At 39.4% G+C, this 22,907-nt stretch overlaps 1 protein-coding gene across 8 annotated transcripts in view; it reads right to left on the bottom strand.

Annotated features, from left to right (window-relative positions):
- LOC140195375 (tensin-3-like) overlaps positions 1 to 22,907 on the bottom strand; it is a 449,612-nt gene that overhangs the window by 328,667 nt on the left and 98,038 nt on the right. Inside the window, exons 1-2 of one of the 8 annotated variants that reach the window (XM_072253580.1) lie at positions 14,645 to 14,828; positions 13,733 to 13,807 (exon numbers count right to left, since the gene is read on the bottom strand). The exons of 6 other annotated variants lie outside the window; for them this stretch is intronic. In XM_072253580.1, coding sequence (XP_072109681.1) covers positions 13,733 to 13,771 — 39 coding nt within the window. In that variant the 5' untranslated portion in view covers positions 13,772 to 13,807; positions 14,645 to 14,828. Of the gene's footprint in view, positions 1 to 13,732; positions 13,808 to 13,973; positions 14,144 to 14,644; positions 14,829 to 22,907 lie in introns of those variants that run through there. One more of the 8 variants, XM_072253581.1, reaches the window with a different exon arrangement.

Here is a 22,907-nt window from a genome sequence, read left to right as displayed (position 1 = left end):
GATTACTTAGCAAAATGGCAGGTGTGGTTGTGTTTGTTTCATATCAGACAAACACAAACCACAACTCACAACACAAGTAAACAATGTTAGGCAGTCAAAACAACCAATGGACAAAATGGCAAAAGTAAAATGTTTTGACTAGATGGCACCAGTGTTCAGCAGGCCAGTGGTTTATTAATCTATCTGCCTCTACCATCACCACTAGCAGCGCATTCCACACCTTCTGTGGAAAAACCTTCAGACTTTTCCCTGTACTTTCCTCCAATCACCTTAAAATACTGCCCTTTGTATTCACCTTTGCCATCTCTCATCCCCCTTCATTCCAAATAAACCTAGCTTGTTCACCCTGTCCTCATAAGACATGCTCTCTAATTCATGCAGCATCCCAGTAAATCTCCTCTGGATTGTTTCAAAACTTCCACATTCTTCCAAAAATGAGATGACCAGAACCAAATACAATACTCCAAGTGTTGTCTAACCAGAGTTTTATAGAGCTACAACATTACCTCACGGCTCTTAAACTCAATCCCCTGACTAATAAAGTTCAACTCTCCATATGTTTTCTTATCCACCCTATCAACCTGAGCAGCAACTTTAAGAGATCTATGGATGCTACTGTTCCTCCACAATGGTACGCATCCTACTGCCAACTTTATACTCTGCCTTCAAGTTTGACCTTCCAAAGTGCATCACTTCCTACCTCCCCAGACTGAACCTGCTAACCCACCCTTCCACTTCCTCGTCCAAGTCATTTATAAAAATCACAAACAGCAAAGAACCAAGAACAGATCCCTATGGAACACAACTTGTCCTTGACATCCAGGCCAAGTAAGCTCCATCTACGATCACACTCTGGTCTCTGTAAGCAAACCAATTCTGAATCCATGCAGCCAAGTTTGCCTAGATGTCATGCCTCCTGTCAAATGCCTTATTAAAATCAATGTACACTACATCCATTGCTCTACATTCATCAATTTATTCTGTAACTTCCTCACAGAATTCAATCTGGCTCATGAGATCACAACTGCCCCACAAAAAGCTATGCTGACTTTCCCTAATCAGACCTTGCTTCTCGAAATGTTTGTAAATCCTGTCTCTAAGAATCCGCTCAAATAGTTTGCTCACCAGTGATACAAGACTCACTGGCCTATAAAATTCAAAGTAAATTTATCAAAGTATGTATATGTCACCATACACTACCTTGAGGTTTGTTTTCTTGCATGCATCTACAGGAAAATAAAGAAATACAACATAATTTATGGAAAACTCTAAATAACAAAAGCAACCAAAGTGCAAAAGACAAATCATGCAAATAATAGAAAATGGTAAATACAACTAAGTAAATAATGAGTTTTAGAGTCCTTGAAAGTGAGTCCATAGGTGGTGGAGTCAACTCAGCATTGAGATGAGTGACTCCTTCCTGGCCACACCCAAGAAATTTGCCCCATATAAACCTCTTGCACCGAGGTGCCAATCAATATTAGGGATGTTGAAGTCACCTATACAAAAACCCTGTTATTTTTGAACCATCCTGCTCCTCAGTGACTCTGTTGCTGCTGGAGAGCAGGTGTCTATAGCTCTGACTTCCACCCACACACTCAGTAGACAGTCCCTCCATGACGTCCTCCCTTTCTACAGCTATGATACTATCCCTGATTAGCAATGCCATTCCCCCTCCTCTTTTACCTCCCTCCCTGTCCTGTTGAAACATCTAAACCCCGGAACATCCAGAAGCCCAGCCCACAAGGAAATGGTATTGCGACCCCCCCCCCCCCCGCCACCCAGCACCTCAGGTACAGGTGTGATCCATCCTTTTTGTACAGGTCATACCTTCCGTGCAGAGATCCCAATGATCCCCAAATCTGAAATCCTACTCTCTACACCAATTATTCAGCCACAAATTACCATATCAGCCTAGTCTGGAGCATGGCACAGGCAGCAATCCAGCAATTACTACCCTTGTGGTTCTGCTTTTCAGCTTCCTACTGAGCAGTTTATATTCTCTCTTCATTTCTTTTACTACCTATAGTATCAGTACCAATATGTATCACGTCTGACTGCTCACAGTTCCCTTTCAGAATGCTGTATTGTGATCTGAGATGTCCCTGACCCTGGCAGCTGGGAGACAATATACCGTCCAGGAGTCTCTTTCACGCCCACAAAATATTCTGTCTGTTCTCCTGGATATTTAAGCTACTATCACCTGGTCACTGTGGCTTCCCCCCTTAGACCTCACCTCCCATACCAGTACCCAAAGCAGTATAAAAGGCCAACACGGTACTATGCACTATCTGCCAATTCCCTTTCCCTCTCCTGACAGTCACCCATCTACCTGCCTCCTACAAGTTAGGCGTGACCATCTCCCTGCAGCTCACATCCATTACCTCCTCATTCTCCCAATGGTCACCCAGCTCCAGCTCTACTTCCCTAACGCAGTTGTCAGGAGCTGCACCCAGATGCACTTCTCACAGATATGACAATCAGGGAGACTGGCGGTTTCCCAGATCTCCCACATCTCCCAGATCTTGCACACCACTGAATTGAGATCCATTCTCACTACTCCAGCTAAGAACAAACAAAGACAGGCAGTGAAACTTGACAGGAACCTCAAACTAGCCCCTGTCTCTTCTTGCCAAAGCCTCAGTTCCCAACTCAAATTCTGTCTCATTCACACAATGGTTGCCCCCACAATGGTTACTCCACTTAAACCTAACTTCTTTTTATTGACCCTTGCCACAGGCCTAATTACCCAAACAATGGCCATGGCTAACACAAGAGGGTATAATTTTAAGGTGATGGGGGTGGAGGAAGGGATGTCAGTCCACACAGTTAATGCCACGTTTCCAAGGCAAATGTTTGGCCTTGATCAAGTTCCATGACTGACTTTGTTTTCACCCTCTTCCAGTCATTTATATCTCTCAACTGGCGACGTAGTCTGTTTGGCAACAACTCGCTCTCAGATGGAATCCAAGCTTTACATTATGACTCCACTATTTCAACCGCTGTCGTCAGGACTTGTGCTGAACCTGAATTAACAAATGCCAAGGTCTAAGATGAAGGAGGAAATAACTTTCATTTTTTACTTTGCATAGCAGTTGCTTCAGCTGCTTCAAGGCAAATTCTGTACTTTATTTTTCAGATGTCAAATATGACCAGTCCTTCTAGGTGAAACAGCAATTCACTTGCATTTCTTCCAATGTAGTAATTTTCATTTGACGCCAAAATATGGTCTCTTTTATACCGGAGAAAGTAAAAGCATATGACTGAATGCCATGGACCAGACTCCTTTTCTGTAACACTGATCTTCTGCTGGGCAATTCAATTCTGTATCCCACCCCACAATCTGGCTCATCTGTCCACAGCCTCCTCTACTGTTGCTCAAGATCCAGTTTAAGCTGGAGGATCATCCTTTCTTTTTCCATCTGGGCAAGTTGCATCCATCTGCTTTCAATTTTGAATTTAACTAACTTTATCTTTCTGTATCAGAAACTGGCCAACTCTGATGGAAGATTTTCCAATTGCAATAAATCGAGTTTTTCTCTCCGTAGACACAGCCGGCTCTGCCAGGCATTTTCAACATTCTCCTTTTGGCCTTGTACTCAGTAACTATTTGGATTTTTTTCCCACATATACTTTTATGTGTTTTCACTATCTACCCTCATGAAACCCTTACCTTATTAACCATAACAACTCAATAAACTTCAGAATCACATGAACAACACCTGGCCCCACCCCTGTAAGATATTACCCTTGTCCTAACCATTGCTCACCATCCCCTCTGTCACTTAAAACAAGATTGTTTTCTTTTTTTTCTGATAAAAGTTGCAATTTACCCACTGCTGTAGACTTTTTGTGGCAGATGTAATCTCACTGGCTCTCCAACCAGCTTTGGACCAGCAATACCAACATCAGGCTTCTGCTTATTGATTAAAGCTCAGCATTCAACACCATCTCAGTACTAATCAACAAGCTTCTAAACCTGGGCCTTTGTACCTTCCTCTGTAGCTGGATCCATGACTCCCTCAGTGGGAGTACACGGTCCATGCAGATTGGAAATAACACCCCCTCCTCACTGACTTCAAGGATGCAAACATAGCCTGCTGCTCTACTTTCTCTACACAAATGACTGTGACCAGGTACAGCTCAAACACCATCTATGAATTTGCCAGTGACAAAATGTATCTTCTGTGTGCACAAGCCACATCCAAAGTACTTGTGGTTAAGAGGCAGAGCAGCTAAATGCTGAGTACGTCTATAAGCATTAAAAGCTAATCTTCCAACACGCATGGTCTTTCACACCTGGTTGACAACAGGGATCTCAACCCCTGGTACTTTCAATAAATGGCATGTATGCTCAAACTGGTAATAACTCCTTTCTGTAGGCAAGAAGGAACAACCTTATTCCTTTAATCAGTATGCAGACTTTAAGCTTTCTTATGGATGGGAGGAGTTATGACCAGAGTTACAAGCTGCAACAGGCAGCATACACAGATAGAAGAAATATAATAATCTACTTAGGATAAAATTATTCCCCCTCCAGCATTCTTACAACACATTGAAATTGAGCAGATGTAACCAGTGAACATGATTATTTAAAAATGTTCTCAGAAGGCACCACACCCTGATAATTAACATCTACCATTATTTTCTAGCTGCCACAATTGTTTACATTTTTCCATGCTGCTGATGGGCATGTTGGAATGGTGTTCCGACAAAGGTAATTCTATTTTACAGATTAAAACTATAACATATTTGTATTTTAACATCAGGACCATAAGACATAGGAGCAGAATTAGAATATTTGGCCCATCGAGTGTGCTCTGTCATTTCATCATGTCTGATCCATTTCCCCTGTCAGCTCCAAACTCCTGCCTTCGCCCATATCACTCCATGCCCTGACTTGGCCTCCACAATGCACATTCATGAGCAATACTAAGTATATATTGTATTCTCCATGCCAGTCAACTCCCTTCAAGTCACATGTTTGTGTGTGGAGGACACTGCCAGCCGTGCCCGGAACATGCTTATTCTGGTTCTTGAACACTTTGCCAGAGAACTTCTACTTTTTCTTTATTTACCATATTAGCGTTAATGTCAATAGCCCGATTTAGCTCTCTAGTGCCAACATATTCAGGGGGTGGAACATCAGACCGCACTTGATGCGAAATCCAGTGACTCCAAAATGTTTATTTCATGACTAATTTTACCACCATCATGACTTCACTGAAGAGATGTAAGCTTGTAAAGTTCTCCAAATACAATTCAAATACTGAGTATTCTTTTATGTAAAATATGTAATACTCCTACTGAGAAAATCTTAATATTACATTATACTGAAAGTTAAGTGCTCAACATATATATCTGCATGTTAATATTTGAATGCAAGAGATGTCATAGATTCAAGCAATTCATTTAAGCCAATTCAATGTTCTCTTTGGAAGCTGAGGATGGAGTGATATTCTAAATTGTGGTATTACCAAAGTACATCCCATAAATACATCTGCTCAGCCTATGTACCCTTACTAGTAATGCTATTCTCATTCCGCCGAGATGCAACACAGAGCGTCATAGGAAGTCATTCCTGCCTGTGGCCATCAAACTTTACAACTCCTCTCTTGGAGGGTCAGACACCCTGAGCCAATAGGCTGGTCCTGGACTTATTTCCTGGCATAATTTACATATTACTATTTAACTATTTATGGTTTTAATACTATATATCATTTATGGTGCAACTGTAACGAAAACCAATTTCCCCCGGGATCAATAAAGTATGACTATGACTTAAACCCCATCTTCACCAGTTTAATCAAAATCTCAGTTTCTCGTAATTCAGTTGTATGAAAAATTCCAAGTCAAGCCCAATTTCAATATTAAACCATTATTTTTAAAATCATTAATTTCTCATTATTTCAAAATAATTGGTATAGATTACTTCCATATATTAACTACAATTGTGTGTGCTGGGCAGTTTAGTAAAAAAAAAGTCTTGATACATCATGAGGAACAAATTTACTTCAGCATCATATTAGTCCTACTAATAACCAAACAAGTTGAGAAAAAAGACTTGTAACACATCTTGCAAGTTACAAACTTTAGAGATTATACTTGTCAGTTGAATGAATCATCAAGAACAAACCTAAAACTGGGAATTCTGTAATAACTCAAAGCTTTACCACCACTTACAGGTCAGGTCAAGATGGAATATATGTTTACCTGGGCTACCAGTGCACATCATATACTTATGATGCTTTGAGTTAATTGTGGAAAAAAAAGGTGGACATAACCTAGCAACTTTAAAATTCACTCCTTCCACCATAATGGCATTCCAAAAGAACCACGACAAGACCTGCCAAGGTGTCTTCCACAGCAGCTGCCAGGCCTGAAACTTTGGGGATGGTATGTGGAACATCCAGAGTAATCCTATATCAATGAATGAATTAACAAACAGATAGATAGGTTTCAGCAAGGAATAAACTGAGAATGAATTCTTTTCAGAGACTCATAAACAAATAGGGTGCCATAGTGGCATAGCTAGTTGAGCTGCCTCAAAACACCAGAGGCCCAGATTCAATACAGAGCTCGGCTGTTGTGTGTGTGCAGCTTGCACAATCTCCCTGTGACTGTGTGCGTTTTCTCTGGGTGGGTTTGCTCCAGTTTCCTCTCAATTCTCAGAGACTGTAATTGCTCTTGGTGTGATAAGTGAATGGCAGATCCCTTCCTAGAACTACACAACGCACTATAGTAACTACTAAACACAAGGCTTAATAATAAAGAAGGAACACAGAAGCAAAATGATTTAATATGATGTGCTGGACCGTACCATTATGAGGTAAAAACCATTATTCATGATTCCATGTTGAATGGAAATGCAGGGTAATAATCTACACAAACTGCTGCAGTAGCAAGGAAAAGTTTGTAAACCCTTTGCAGTTACCTGGTTTTCTGCACTCACTATTCATAAAATGTGGTCTGATCTTCATCTAAGTCATAAAAATAGACAATCACATCTGTCTCAACTAATAACACGCAAACAATTGTACATTTCAGGTCTTTATTGAACACATTGTTTAAACATTCATAGTCCAGGCTGGAAAAAGTACATGTACCCTTGTATTTAATAACTTGTAGAACCTCCTTTAGCAACAAGCTCCACAAAATGTTTCCTGTAGCTGCTGATCAGACTTGCACAATGGCAAGGAGGAATGTTAGACCACTGAACATACAAAATTGTTCAGTTCATCGATATTCCAGAGATACATTGTATGAACAGCTCTCTTCAGGTCAAGCCATAGCATCTCAATTGGGTTAATGTCTGGACTCTGACTTGGCCATTCCAATATATGAACTTTATTCTCTTTAAACTATTCTGTTGTTGATTTATTCTTGTGTTTCAGATCATTGTCTTAGTGCATTTTACAACTTCTATTAAGCTTCAGGTGACGGACCGCTACCCTGACATTCTCCTGTGAAACGTCTTGATACAAATTTGAATTCATTGTTCTCCTAATGATTGTGAACCGTCCAGGTCCTGAGGCAGCAAAGCAGCCCCAAACCATACTGGTTCCTTCCAACATGCTCCACAGTTGGGATGAGGTTTAGGTTTTGGTGTGCAGTGCCCTTTTCCCTCCAGCATAGCGCTGTGTATTTCTGCCAGAAAGTTCAACTTTTGTTTCATCTGTCTGCAGAACATTGTCACAAAGCATTATGGAACATCCAGGTGGTCTTTTGCAAACTTGATACATGCAGCAACATATTTTTTGGAGAGCAGTGGTTTCCATGATCACCATTCTTATTCAATGTTTTTCTGAAAGTAGATACATGAACAGAGACTTCAGCAAGTTCTAGAGATTTCTGCAGGTCTTTAGCTGTTATCCTTTGGTTCTTTTTCACCTACTTCAGCATTACACGTTGTGTTTTTGGTGTGATCTTTGCAGGACACCCACTCCTAGGAAGAGTAGCAACAACACCGTATTTCCTCTATTTGTAGACAATTTCTCTTTCTGTGGAACACTCAAGTCTTTAGAAATGTTTCTGTAGCCTTTTCCAGCTTCACAGGTCTCTACAATTCTTCTTCTTGGGTCACCTGAAAGTTGTTTTGATCAAGACATGGTTCACATAAACAGATCTTTATTGAGAAGAACAAGTTCTGTCAGTAACCTGACTTTGCGTGCCTTTTTATAGGGCAGGGCATCTCTACAATCCACATCTGCAATCTCATCTCATCGAATGGAACACCTGACTCCAAATAGCTTTTGTAGAAAGCATTACCCGAGAAGTTCACATACTTTTTCTTGCAACTGTACGTCACAACTTTATCGCAGGCAACAGAGAGCAAATTCTGTTCTTCATTCACAAAATTAAAAAAATTTAAGTCAAATAAAATGTAAGATCAGGAGGCAATGAATAATCAAGTCATCAAAATTCGTCTGAGGTAGATAAAGTTTTCTAAGTGTTGCCTCCTTCTCATATTTAGAATCTGTAAGCTGCTCAAGTCCTTCTTCCTTAAAACACTGATGTATTAGATCTGCCCATAGTCAAAACAACTGGAAGAAGCTTTGTTACACATGATAAAGCCTCCACAAGCTAACATCAATTCAGAGTGATCAAAATAATTGGATGCTGTTTCATTCCAATGTGTAGTTTGATTATTTATTGATCTGTATTTGGAAGATTAGTCCAATTTACCTTTGTAACATAATGTACTCTTTAAAGGGCAAGGGTGAAGTGATATTTAATCTTATTCAAAAACTTTCTAAACCTAGTTTTCTTTGGTGCATAACCATGTTTTTTAAGTCTGAACTATAAGATTGTGTGGATAAGTCAGAGGCTTTTTCCCAGGGCTGAAATAGTTGCCACAAGAGGACACAGGTTTAAGGTGCTGGGGAGTAGGTACAGAGGAGATGTTAGGGGTAAGTTTTTTACTCAGAGAGTGGTGAGTGCGTGGAATGGGCTGCTAGCAACGGTAGTGGAGGCGGATACGATAGGGTCTTTTAAGAGACTCTTGGATAGGTTCATAGAGCTTAGAAAACTAGAGGGCTATGGGTAAGCCTAGTAATTTCTAAGGCAGGGACATGTTTGGCACAACTTTGTGGGCCGAAGGGCCTGTTTTCTGCTGTAGAGTTTCTATGTTTCTAAAAACAAAGGGATCATAAATTGCAGTTCTGAAATGCCTCCACGAACATGCAATGTCACAATTGAGAGATCCGCAACTGTTACATTAAAAGGTATCAAAATTAAAATAAATGCTTAATTGTTTCTGTAAAGATTGTCAGATATTTATCATGCTGCATCCTTTGAACCCATAGAAGATTTTTTTTAATTCTCAGTTTATATCGACAATTTCTTTTGGGGAAAAATAATCAACAACTGTATTTCAGGTTACAGAGAAAATAACCTGCAAAATAAATTGCTATTTTAAAAGAATAAAATGCATTTAATGCACTTAAGATTATTCAACAAACCTGTGGGGTGCTTGGCTCTTCAAAAGTAAATACTAAAAATTCACAGAACACTTTCTAACTTAGTAAAGCATTCTGAAGCATCCCGTGGAGTGGTATTAAACAAAAATTAATATCAAATCACATTCAGAGATAATAGCATAAAAGTTGTCAAACAGACAAATTTAAAGCAGGATAATAGGATGAGGAGGATGAAAACTTGTTCTCAGCATATATAAACTAAAAAAAATCATTTCTGATTATTCTTTTTTCTGAAACAGATGTTCCTACATTGGAAAGTACTGAAGAAAATATCAATCCTTATTAAAAGATAAATGGGATATTCCCTGATTATAAAGAGTAGAAAATTAGCAGACAATCTATTTGATAATGAAGTTAAACGGCTCCAATAAGGCAGAACTAAAAAAAAAGTTCAGTTCTCCATTGTGAAGATCCAGAGCAAACAGACAAAATCCTTAAATGATTATACCAGTTGTGGTTGAACACAGGGAAGGGAACTCACAACGTCAAATTGTCACCTCAGGAAGTCTATGGATGTTGTATCAATTGGAATTATGGTTATCAAATGGAAGAAAAGGCAGATTATACAAATCAAAACATTCAAATCAAACTTACAGAAAAGGTTTGAAGTGTTGAATGACCCATACCTGTCTGTATTTGACAGCAGCTTTAAAAACAGGGGGAAATATTTTAGAGGAGATGAAATAAATATAGATGTCATGTAATAATACTGGAGCGCACTAATTGGATGGTTTTGCTTTAGAAATGAAACCCCTGAAAGGGAATCACCAAAAGCCACTATTAATTATGGCGGCTTGAATATAACAGCTTAATTTCACACTATTGAACAGTACAGCACTGAAGAAATGAGAGAATGCGGCAGGACATTGTCACCTTCATCACACATGTTGCCCATCAGCAGTAGCTGTGCTTTCTCATTGAAGCCTTTTGTGTTGTTTGTGAATTTAATGAATGAAAGAAGCAGAGGTTACCACTATGCTGCATCTCGAAAAGGAAAGCAATGCACAAGAGGTTCTTCAAACAGAGGAGTTCTAGTTAAGTACAGGATAGGGCAACCAAATTTTGTGTCAAATCCAGCAAGCACACAACTTGGTTTGCGTTGCTGCACTACACTTTGAGCAGCTGCACATATGCAAAGCAAGTGTGCATGTATGCACAGTAATTACCTAGATATGATGGCACATATCAAGGTGCATTCAGTCCATTAATACTGCAATGTCAGCATTTTTGTTTGCCAGTCCTGTCATTGAAGACACAGTGGGATGATGAACAAGTACACATTCCATCCTCTGAGCCAATTTCATGCATCCAGCTGCTAAATTTCACTGCCAAAGTTCCTTTGTTCTTGCTTTCCCAGTTCAATTCACTTTCTACATTACCTTTCAATTCACTTGCCTCTTCCAGTTTCCAGACCTCGCCACCCTCAAAACCCAACTCTCTTCACCTTTTGACTATCTGCATGACTCAGACTCCTTTCTGCCCCTTCTCCGTTCAGCCTTTCACTCCTCCAAGTGTGTCCCCTTTCCCCTCAGTAACCGCTGGAACTTCCAGCTGGGCCATCATAAAGGCATCCCACCCTGCAAAAATTCATTTCAGGGAGGCAGCACTGTCAATTTGTAGGAGACTCCCGGAACTTCCGGGAGAGGTGGGATGTTTGCAAGAGTAGCTCCTTAGCAGCTAGCCAGCTAGTTTAAATAACGTTAGCTATGCTAAAGAACGAATGACACCTGTTAAACTCACCTCAACGTGTCTTTTACATTTTAACCCACCATGGGCAATAGAAAAGTCACTGTTGCAAACAGTGCAGCGAGCAACACTGTCATTATTTTTTACCCCTATTAGGCAGGGGTACTATTTAGGGTAGTCTGGGGTGACATGCGTTTTACATTTTCTTTTTTTGGAACACTCTGCCATGGCGCGCTCTCGCTTGCTTGCTCTCTCTCGCTCGCTCTCAAAAAAATTGATTTCCGTGATATTGTATATAGTTTGCGGGCATAACTAGGGAGCCACTATTAATATGCGGGAGACTGCCGGAACTTCCGGGAGAGGTGGGATGTCTGATCGTATGAAGTACATATGAACGACGGTAATGGTGTGAGGAGTGGTGTTTGGGAAGGAAGCTCGGGTTCAGCATGAGCAGAGTGCACAGAGGGACACTCTCATTGAGCTGGTAATTATTTCTGACAGAACAGTGATCCATACAACTCCAGGGTTAGTTCTGCATTTTGAGCAGCCTTTTTCCAGGGACAGTTTGTCTCCAGAAACTCTACCCTCTCCAAGACTGTCTCCAAAAACTTGTACAAGATTATGAACTTTCTCTCTGAACACAACAGAGGAACTTGGGGTTGAATATTGCACATTACAGTGGTCTATACACTTGGAGTACTTGCTATTTCAGTATGCAGTTCCACGACTGTCAAACAGGCATGAGTTATACTTAACTTGTACTAATTGTATGTGCTATCCATTGCACTGATTAGTTACTGATTATATTCAAAAGGAGCATTAATGAGTTTACCTATTAATAATCATGAATATTGCAATGAAAAAAATTAAAAATTATTTCTCATTGATACAGAACACAAGTGCAAAGTCCGTGGACAAAGCACATCTTTGTATACTGTTGCTTTTTGTTTTCTGGTACAAAAGGTACTTTCTTAACAGGAACAACATATTCCACTCAAGCCCAACCCTTGTCCCTAACTTCTGTTTTACTTCAGCAGGAGCCTAAGAGGTCCAGTAATATGCAAACAGCTAATTAAAACAATCATTGGTCATTGTCCATATTAAAAAATGTATACGTTTTGTTTTAGAAAGATTGCAGAGTAAATAAATAGATCACTGCCAGACTGTCACTCATCAGCAGTGCCTCACAGCAATGCTAGACCACACAGGACACCAGAACAGAATGCTGTGCCTCAGGCCATACAAGAAATAGACAGTATCCACAATGTTTCTCTTTAAATGGTTGCACACATGTTTGTATTTTAAGAAAACTGTTATGTTGCATAGCTAAAATGTAATAAATAAGGTTATAGCAGATATACTACTAAGCAAAACGAATATAAAAAAATCACACTCTTTAAACTTTGATCACAACTGCTTCCTTCTCTCCTTTGGTGTTTGAATTCCACCCCCCCCCCCCCCCGTGATTTACAAATGCTTTACCAACCAACTAAAGATAATTGACCACTTTTCCAATTCCTATTTCAGAAGCTTTAGACTAGGTATTTTTTTAAATCATGTACTTCAACTCATACAACAATGCCTTAGTCACAAAAAAAACCCTGAAAGATCCAAGTGAATAAGTGGAAATGGAGGCTGAAAAGAAGTCCAGAACCAGCAGTTTGCTCAGAGAGATGGGTTTTGTGGAGACTTTAGAAAGGCTGGTAGGCAAAAAAAAAGAAAACAGAAAGTACCATTCAAGTATGTATTAACATGAGTAATATTCTTAATCAAACTCTTTAACAGTGATGACCAAACTGTGATTTTTTAACCTATAAATTTTGTGAAAAACTGAGTCTTTGACTCAGAAGAATATCACAATGATTATTATCCAGAGTTGTAGAATGATTTATCTGCTGAAGGCTACTTGATACGATTTTCCTGGGACCAAAAATAAATAACTTTGTACATGCAGCTCCTCACGCAACCATCACTTGCTGCAGTTAATAACCGACCTATCAATTGAAGAAAAGTTAAACGATTCATAAATTTACTTCCCATTGCAAAGGCAGTGCAACTCTTCATATAAATACAACAAACTGTTGCGCTGGTAATGCGTGTCGCACACAGAACACACACAGAGCAGTGCAACAGGCTGGCTTACTAATTTTATAGCATCAAAATTACAAAGAGGGCAAATTTTAAAGATACATTGAATCCAGTAATTTATTCTGAAAACATTCTGCCGCTCTGTTGAAACATATTCCTGTGCTGAAATTTTCACTGTCTTTTGTCAGCTCACAAGACACACAAGCTTGTATGCGATTTTTCTGCCTGTTACTAATTAAACTGGATATAGACTCTTCCTGTGAGACTGTTGCTGAGAAAACAAGTTAGGAATACACACAGCTGAATACTTTGTAGTCTAGAGCAAGATGAAACATGTAGTTTCAGCTTGTAGCATTCCAACAGCAGTACCAGAAAGCTAGCTCCAAGGTTTTTACACAAGGAAGATCAACTATTACTTCTTAAGGAGTGAATGACTAGTCAAAGTAATTTTCAGAAAAGTTATTTTCAAAATAATTTACCTGTTCTTTGCTCATCGAGCGTATACAGTAATATTGCATTTCAGGGCAATGAAGCACTTAACTGTAAGATATGACCTAGAAAAAAATAAGTACACATGGGAATATAAGATCAGTCCCAAACCTCTGCTCTATAAACAATACCTTATTATCTTTTTCCTCCACAAAGTTTCAGAGGAATGCATTCCAAAATGCACTCATTTTTCGCCCATCACATTTAATGGAAGACACATGTTTAACAGACCTGTAGAAATCTGGTTCTTTAGTTTAATTTCCTTTCTTGTGATTGTATTTTTCCACAAAAAGATCACTGCCAATCGCAGAATTACAAGCAGGTTGCTCACACCTGTATACCACTTTATCAGATTGAATCAGTCACTTAAGCCAAGAAGAGCTTTAAACCCAACAATTCAAAGTACATTTCTGTTATCGCTAAATACTGAACTGAGGGCAAACAGATAAAAATCAGACTCAAGGAAGCACAGTCAGACAGCCTCTATACCAGGGGGCAGCTTATTTCTCATTAACAAAAGCTCGCTAAACCTGGCCTTCAGGCTATGAAAAATACCTGCTCCTAAAAGGACATAAACATGCAGTGATTGATAATGCTTTGTTCAGGGAAAAAACCCACAAGTAAATCGTTTACAGCTCAACTTCAACATGATTTACTTTGTTGAACACGAGACTGCTATAATTTAGCAAATAAGGTCACTCAAGATCAAGGCATTTGCAAGAACTCACAAAGGGGAGATCAGATGCCTTACTCTATTATTTTAATAAGGCACTGTGTCAAAGAGTACATCTGAAATCATTCGAACTAAAGTACCAGATTTAAGTCTGACCAGCAGCATTCCTTAAACACTCTTGCTGTCCCTGAGTTTCTGGAAGGGCAGATACAATCATGACTCAACTTACCTTTGGTCCAGGTTCAAACAATGAAGTTCGTTTGACAGATAGAGAACAACTAAGACCATTAAGATTTCAGCATTCTGTTAAAAGCATCCTTCATAATTGTGGTGTTCTTCAGACCCTGAAACTGCTGAGCATCCTCTAAGCAGCTGCAGAGAACAAGCAGCTAAACAGGAACAAGCTCTCAAAGTCTTGCTGAGCTAAAAGCTGCACCCAAGGGACGTTTGCCTATTTACTAACAGCCCCCTCTAGTGGCTGTGTTAGTTACCACACTTCCTCCCAGATTCCTTTCCAGATACAGTACTACTTCTGGAAAGGTGAGCAAACAAGGAGCACAGTTCTGTCACTAAAAACAGTAGATGTGGTCATTCATTGAGGCTTGACACACAAAATCTAATCTTTACCCACACACAAAGCAAAGAGCTATCCATGGCAAAATATGTACTCTTACTTTGTGACTAAATAGTCTTTAAAAAGGGCAGCAGCTCAATCAACTGGGTGCTTTGCAGCCAAGGCCATCTGTGGAATGCAGTATTGAATATAATGGGTGGGTAGGGCCATGTACAAGATTGATAAGCCTTGTTTACTGAGCAAGGTGCTCAGACTGCTTTCCCATTATTTTGTACACTCCTGCAAACCAGAGAGACATTGAATTCACAGCAATGATGCAAACTATTTAGCCTAACTGATCTTTTATTTTCTTATGTGAGAATTTTAGCTGATTAAACGCTCTTCTTGTCACAGGTTCTAGCCAAGTATGTGCTTATGAGGCAACATCAAGTGCAAAGGCATGGATCTTAGTGTAACCCAGGTTAATTCAACCCAAAGATGTAATGTTAGAAAGCTCCACCTGTGGAGAGATGAAAACGAAGTTTATCGAATTTTTAAAAAATAAGAGAACTTGGAAGAAAAAAATATGCAATAACAAGGTGTGGCTGATGCAGTACAGGAAAGCAAGAGAAACACAGCAAACTATTAGAAACTAAAGTTATAAACTGTTAAAAGCAGAATTAATAGAGAGCACCTCTACTCTACTTACTCGAAAACCTCAGGGTGAAACCTCTGGAGGAGAGACAATATCGATAAAAGATCTATTGAAGCTACAGCTATAACAAGCAGCAGCTGTAATGAGACACTTTCAGTAGAGACAGGTGTCCAAAATCTCAACTGGGTAACTGGGAATTAGTTTTGTTAAATTACACCAAGGGATCTGGTCAGGTTTTTTTTGTGTAAGTATTGAGAATGGACTTTCCGTGGCTGATCAACTATTTCATCCAATGAACCAAGAAACAAGACGGCGAGCCACCCAAGGTGAAGAACGAGTGGGGGAATGAAATGTTTAATGGTGTACAGGATTTAATACAGTTGGATGTATAAGTTTATTTTCTTTCAAAGGGTTGATTTTCAAATCAATTTGATTTTCTGCACGAACTGCAAAGACTGAACTAAGTTAATAAACAAGATTTACTTTGTTTAAAAGTTGTGATGGAGAATTGTCATGAAAGGAGTTAAGCTATATAGATATATAATTTTGGAACTTGAGTTTGTAGACATACTGACTGGAACTGAAACTAAAGTTAACCATAAGATTTAAGAATAAGAATTCAATGAGTTTTCTAACTAACTAGGGAATTTTTTTAAAAAATGGAAAGGTTAATCTGTAAAACTTTAAACAGGGAATAACACTAGATCTAATTAGCGAAATTGGAGTAACAAAGGTTATTCTAGTGAATATCACTGATTTTAACTAAACAGGAATTTGGTTTTTGTTGATATCTGAGCTTTGGAACCGAACAGAATGCTAGAATTTTTAATTATTCTTACACTTGTAAATATTTTGTATATCTTGTTTTTTTATATAAACAAAACTTACCTCCAGAAGTGTGTTTTCTATTCACTGCCTCCTTCCGATATCTAGAACTTCTGATGACCTACGAGCACCTAGTGCAGTACTATGTAATTTGTTTTTTCTCATAAAGAGAGCAGCGACCAGTCATACGGGATAAGACAAGCGGGACACAGGTGTTACACTGGTGCCTTTAGTGGTGGCTGGGAAAGATGATTGGGGTGAGGGAAGGAAGAAGCAACCAGCAGGATTACCCATAGGCTCACAGATGCAGGAAAATGCAGTGTGCCATACAATCACATTTCAGAACTGATAATTCTACTCCCAACAAAAAGACCACGAGTCAGTGCAACAGAGCAGCTCAAAGCCAAAAGCTGAGTGCAATGGGAAGATACAAACGCTGCAATCCTGTATCCTCTGGATTTTTGTACACAATTCTAAATAGGCTCCCACAATCCCCCAGTACTTGCCATACACATTATCTCTTTTTTGTTTGAATTTGCACTAGAGATCATCTCTAAGTCACTGATGCCTTGGCAGCTTCTGCAAGTCAACAGATTTTTGGGCAAATTCAAAAGGAGATCAAAAATATTATTCTGCCCTCACTGAAGAGTTTTCCCCATTTTCTTAAGCTGGACAGATAGATAACTCCAGTCCCAGCATAGCTGTAGTTGAAGGCTATTGTATTATTCACCAACATGTTACAGTGTGTAAAGAGCCATGTTCAAAGACAGTACTTCCCAGCATTCTGACAAAAGACAGATTCAAATATTGATTGAAATTCCTTCAACTTCTAACATGCACTTCTAACAAATGAATGAATATACACAATAACCGACCTAATGTCGAAGGCTAATTGCTTAACAACGTCATAATAAGTAATCAACAGCTGTGAACTTACAATAAGCATTGAGATCTAGTAATAAGAAATAAAATAACAAACCACATCAAGAAGGACATATCAAATATACTTTGGGGATAAGACAACAATATCGTTTCAACATATCTAAAAATGGCTTTTTACACAGGAGCAGCAATAAACAAAATACTGAGATCAAGACACACACGGAGATAATAGGCAGATGACTTGTCTCAAGAAGCACCACAAAAGGGTAAAGTGAAAAGCCGGGGAGCTTTAAGGAAGAATTGCAGAGCATGGCAACTGAAGGCACTGCTGCTATTAGAGAGATATTCAGAAGGCTATAAAAGACAGTTTGAAGCTTAAAGAGTTAAAAAGGGAGCGGAAATACTACAGAGGGAACTGATAACAAAGAAGAGAATCATGGCACTGCTGAAAACCAGAATAAAGAGAGTTAAAGAGGCTCATTCTCAGGTAATCCTCGAAGTCAAGGATAACTTGCTTTTTTCCATTTCCACGTGTTCTGAGATGGTTGGTTGTGGGCTCTGCAGATTCTGTCACAAATGGGGCAAGAAGTGTTAGCTGGCATTAAGGTTGGTAGAACGGGTAAATTGGTTTATTATGGTCACATGTACCAAGGTTCAGTGGAAAAACTTTTCTTGCATACCAGACCTATCAATTAATCACAATAGTACGTTGTGACAGTACAAGATAAGTCAATAATGGAATACATAAGGAAGTATTACACAGAAAGTGCAATACAGGTAGACAGGAAGGTGTAAAGTGAGAATGAGGAAGATTGTCCATCTTATTGTACCAGGGAACCGTTCAATAGTCTTATAACAGTGGGAATGCTCCTGACAAAGCGACTTGTGGTCTCAACACCATCACAAATGCTTCTCTTTCTTTTTTAAAAGGAGTATTGGCCCAGGTGTTTCCACATCAGTGAAGATGCTGCAATTTTTCCAGGAGTCTTTGAGAACATCACTAAATCTTTTTTTTTCTGTCATACTGGTAAAATCTTGCAGTCAGAGAGCTCAGGGTAAAGTGTCAGTTGCAGCAGTCCAGTGCCCAGCCTTGCAGAGAACACAGCCTACTCAGCAGAGCAGGCTGAGTGTAATTGGAGTCTCGAGATGGGGATGTTGGCCCAGCACAGGAAGCTGACATTGATTTGTTTGCACACATCCTGGTCACACGAAGACATGAAATGAAAATTAGAAAATGTACAAATCTTATTATCATGAAATTATTTAACCAAGGAGACAAAATCTCATTACAAATTGAATAACTCATGTAAGGGGTTTCTTCTTTTATATTACTGCGTATGTTAATTAAAATGGCTTCTCTGTTATGTTAAATGCTGAGAAAGTCTCTAGCTAGCACTTTGCTTGGGTTATAACAGATAGCAGAGTACTATGAACCAATGGGTGTCCATGTTATTCTTTCTTGGGGTGATATGCTGTCTCATATGACTGGGAACCAGGGGCTTTTGGCGAGGAGTTGGAGGAGAGACCGTGAGGACGACGGACATGTGGGAAGACTCAGGTTGATCACTCCGGGTGGTCCTGAGCTGCGAGTCGATGGGGTCAGGGTGGTCCCGAAGAGGTCCCCGAGCTCCAACGTGTGCACGAAGAAATTGAACTTTGATATGTCTGGTGCCTTCTCCATTCCTTTTTTTTTGTATTGAACTTCTATTACTCTCATAGATTTAGTAATATCTATACAGTGTAACTGGTAAAACGTACATTGTGTGCTGGCTGATGATTGATGTTTGAAGCCGAATCAGGTGGCAGTTGTACAGCAACCAACATCACCAGGAGACAAGGTGAGCAGAGGACGGGGTTTCCCCGAGAGAAATACAAACCAATATAGCTGAGCGTTACACTCATAATCTCTACTCTTAGAATCATTTGACTTCAAAGTTGATTTGATCCCCAATATAGAATAGTGAAAATTGTTGAAGGCAATTTTAGTGTTAATCAAAAATGGCACTAATGTAGAATATTTTTACAGATACAAATTAGATGTATATTAACAGAAGAAGATGGAATCTTCCTCTTACATATATCAAGACTAAATTTAACTAGAGGTAGAGTTAGAAGCCAGTCAATTACACAACCTTAGATGGTTATGCTTTGGTATGTTTTATTTGTTATTTGAGATACCAAGAAAATACCGTACTATGCAATCAGTTTAAATGAACATTTCTCTTATGAAGTGCAAATAATGTTGTTCGTCACAAATAAATACACATAATGAATCAGGTAATGAATACAGTATGACACAATACCAGTCTTATTGCAGCCTCAATTGTACAGGTTCAGTATCTGTCCATGGTTTCATTTCCTGCCAATTCATGCAACTAATTGCAATTAACTTCAATTGGCCACATCTCCTTACTTTAAAAAGTTGTACAGATACCTTACCTGTTCGCAAGACCCCCGCCCCATCCCACTACCTATGCCTGTTCCACTATTCATTAACATTGTGGTCGATATTTTACCTCAATGCCACATTCCTGCTTAAACCTACAAGTTTCTCAGTTCATCTAAAAATCTATTGATTTTGGTCTTGAATATAAACAGCAACTAAGCTTTAACAATCTTATTGGGTCGAGATTTCCAAAGAGTCACTAATCTCCGCCCTGGACAGCTGACCCCTTGTTTTGAAACTCTGATCCCTGGTTCTACACAAGAGAGACAAAGGAAACACCACTTCTGCATCAGCTTGAGCATGCCACGTCAGAAAATCACAAGTTTCCATGAGATGTCTCTCAGTCCACTAAACATAGAGGAGGAGAGACCAAGTAGCCTCCTCTCACATTGCACCTCCCAAACCCATCGGCATTAGAGAAATCAATCCAGTGAACCTTTGTTGTACTTTCCCCATGGCAGGCATATCATTCCGTAGGTAGGCTGTACATTCACCTCTACTTGTCCTTGGGAGGGTTGGGAGCGTACTGAGACTCAGCGCAAGATGTTTTAGAAACCAGTAAAGAAATGCAGCATAGAATATGTAAGCACGTGAGCAAGGTACATTAAAAGTGGACTGTAAAAGCTTCGCTATGTATGTTAAAAGGAAAAGCCCAGTAAGGGAAAATGTAGGAGTCCTACAAAGGGGAATTTACATCATGGAATAAGGAAATAGCAGAAAAAAAAACTTTGTGTTTACTTTCATAGACAATGACACACCAAATCTACCAGATATCAAGTCCAGCAAGAATGGGGAAATGAGGGAAATAAATACTGGTTAAAAAAAAAAGTAGTACCAAGAGAACTGATCAGTTTGAAGGGTGATTACCTGATGATTAATATCTCAATATTTTGAGTAAAATTGCTCTAGAGATAGTAGATACTCTGATTATCTTCTTCCAATGTTCAATTCTGAAAAAATCCCTGTGGATTAGAGAGTAGCAAGTGTAGAGAGAGAGCGCAAGAGAGCAAGAGAAAGAGAATGAATACAGAGCCACCAACTTGATAGCCAATCTCAGTAGTCGGTAAAATGATGGAATCCATTCTTAAGGACGTAATAATAGAAAAAAGGATAATAGGAATGAATAGAGTCAACAGGGACAAATGAAAGGAAAATCATGCTCATGTAATCTGAAGATTTTTTTATTTTGTTGAGCACGTGACAAGTACAAAAGATAAGGGATAATTGGATGTGATGTATATTTTTTTAAGAAACCTTTCAGTATATTCTACCACACATTCTGATAAAGGGTCCTGGACATGAAGTATGAGACCACAGTCAGTACGGATTGGAAATAACATCACCTCACTGACAGTCAACACTGGCACACCTCAAAGATGCGTGCTTAGCCCACAGCTCTACTCTCTTGCTGCCGACAACAGTGTGGCTAGACACAGTTCAAATGCCATCTATAAATTTGTCAGTAACTCAACCATTGTCTAGACTTACTGTGTACCATTGCTCTGTTGTCAGCTAAACTTGGTGCATACCATCGTGCAGAGACGGTGTGTGGTCCAAAAAAAAATGCAAGTGATTGTCTGGGACATTTTTATTGTGATCACAAGACCCTGCCAGATATCAGTAACGCAGAATACCGCAAGCCTGGTCCACAGGTTCATTGGTGGGACTGAAGGTGGATTACCTCAGTTGCTGTGTGGACAAGGCTCATGTGCCTCGGAGATGCCAGCCAAGAAGACACCAGAGCTGGTTGTGTACCGCTGGGCTTTGTACTGGGTTGGGGCTTAGCCCCTCCAGTCGGAGCTGCTCTCCAGTGTATACTGTACTATACTCCTTACACACTCATGACCATGTGGCCGGATTCTGGTCTATTTACAGATAATACCATCAGAAGGTTAAAGAAATTTGGCATGCCCCCTTTGATCCTCATCAATTTTTATAGATGTGCCACGAAAAGCATCCTATCCTGATGTATCACAGCGTGGTATGACATTTGCTCCGAGATTGCAAGAAACTGCAGAGTTGTGGACACAGCTCAACACATCACAAAAACCAGCCTCCCCTCCATGGATTCTGCATACTTCACATTGCCTCAGCAAAGCAACCAGCATAATCAAAGATTACACTCTCTCCTTTCCCATCAGACAGAAGATGGGAAACCCTGAAAGCATGTACCACCAGGCTTGAGAGAGCTTCTATCCAGTTCTCTTAAGACGAGCAAACAAGTACAATAAGATGGAATCTTGGCCTCACGTCAGCCTGCACTGCACTTTCTCTGCAAACTGCAAAGCTTTATACTGCATTCTGTTATTGTTTCCCCCGTAGAACCTCAATGCGCTGATGTAACATAAAGCAAAGATTTTCCACTGTACCTTGGTACACATGACATAATCTGATTTACTAATTTAACACACATTTGTCAATAGACTGCCAGTACAAGGAGGCTCCAAATTTTCACATCAGTGACAAAAATCGGCGAAATTGAACTTTCTTTGTCTAAAATAGATCTTTAAAGGATTAAAAAAGTAACTACAAATCCATGCACATACATAGACTGATACATGATACCTTGATGTCAAGTAAAGATAATTCCTCTAAAATGTAGAGTTCCTTCAAAGCAGCATCACAGGAATATTTAAATGTTTGATTTATTTCTGATTGGATTATTCAACTGGACTCAAAATATATTTGTGAATACTAATTGATGTTCCAGGAGAAACAAATACCAGAGCAACTGTGCGTTCAGGAAACACTACATTAACCAGGAACAAAAGACTGATTTTTGAATAAGGATGTATTAAGATCTGCAAATAGGAAGTAAAACAATGAACAAATGTTTCTGTTTAATCCACGGAATGTGTTCAAAATGCCGCCAAAAGTCACATGGTTCTTTTTTTTCCATTCCAAAGGAAATTAGAAATAAAGCCAAAAAAAATGTCACTCTCAATGAACTTCATACATTTGTTCACAATGAGAAAGCAGCAATCATGCTGTATGTAATATTAAAACATCGGAGGCTAAGAGTACTGTGTAGCATCCCGGTTACAGTGACCTCCACTTGAGCCTTTTCAGTGACAGAAGGCATTTCTGATTCAATTATTCCAGTAACGTAGAAATAAAGAATAAACAATGCC

Source organism: Mobula birostris, chromosome 3 (assembly GCF_030028105.1).
Source record: "Mobula birostris isolate sMobBir1 chromosome 3, sMobBir1.hap1, whole genome shotgun sequence".
Lineage (NCBI taxonomy): Eukaryota > Metazoa > Chordata > Chondrichthyes > Myliobatiformes > Myliobatidae > Mobula > Mobula birostris.
Note: the sequence above shows the minus strand (reverse complement) of the source record. Positions and strands in the feature narration are given on the sequence as shown.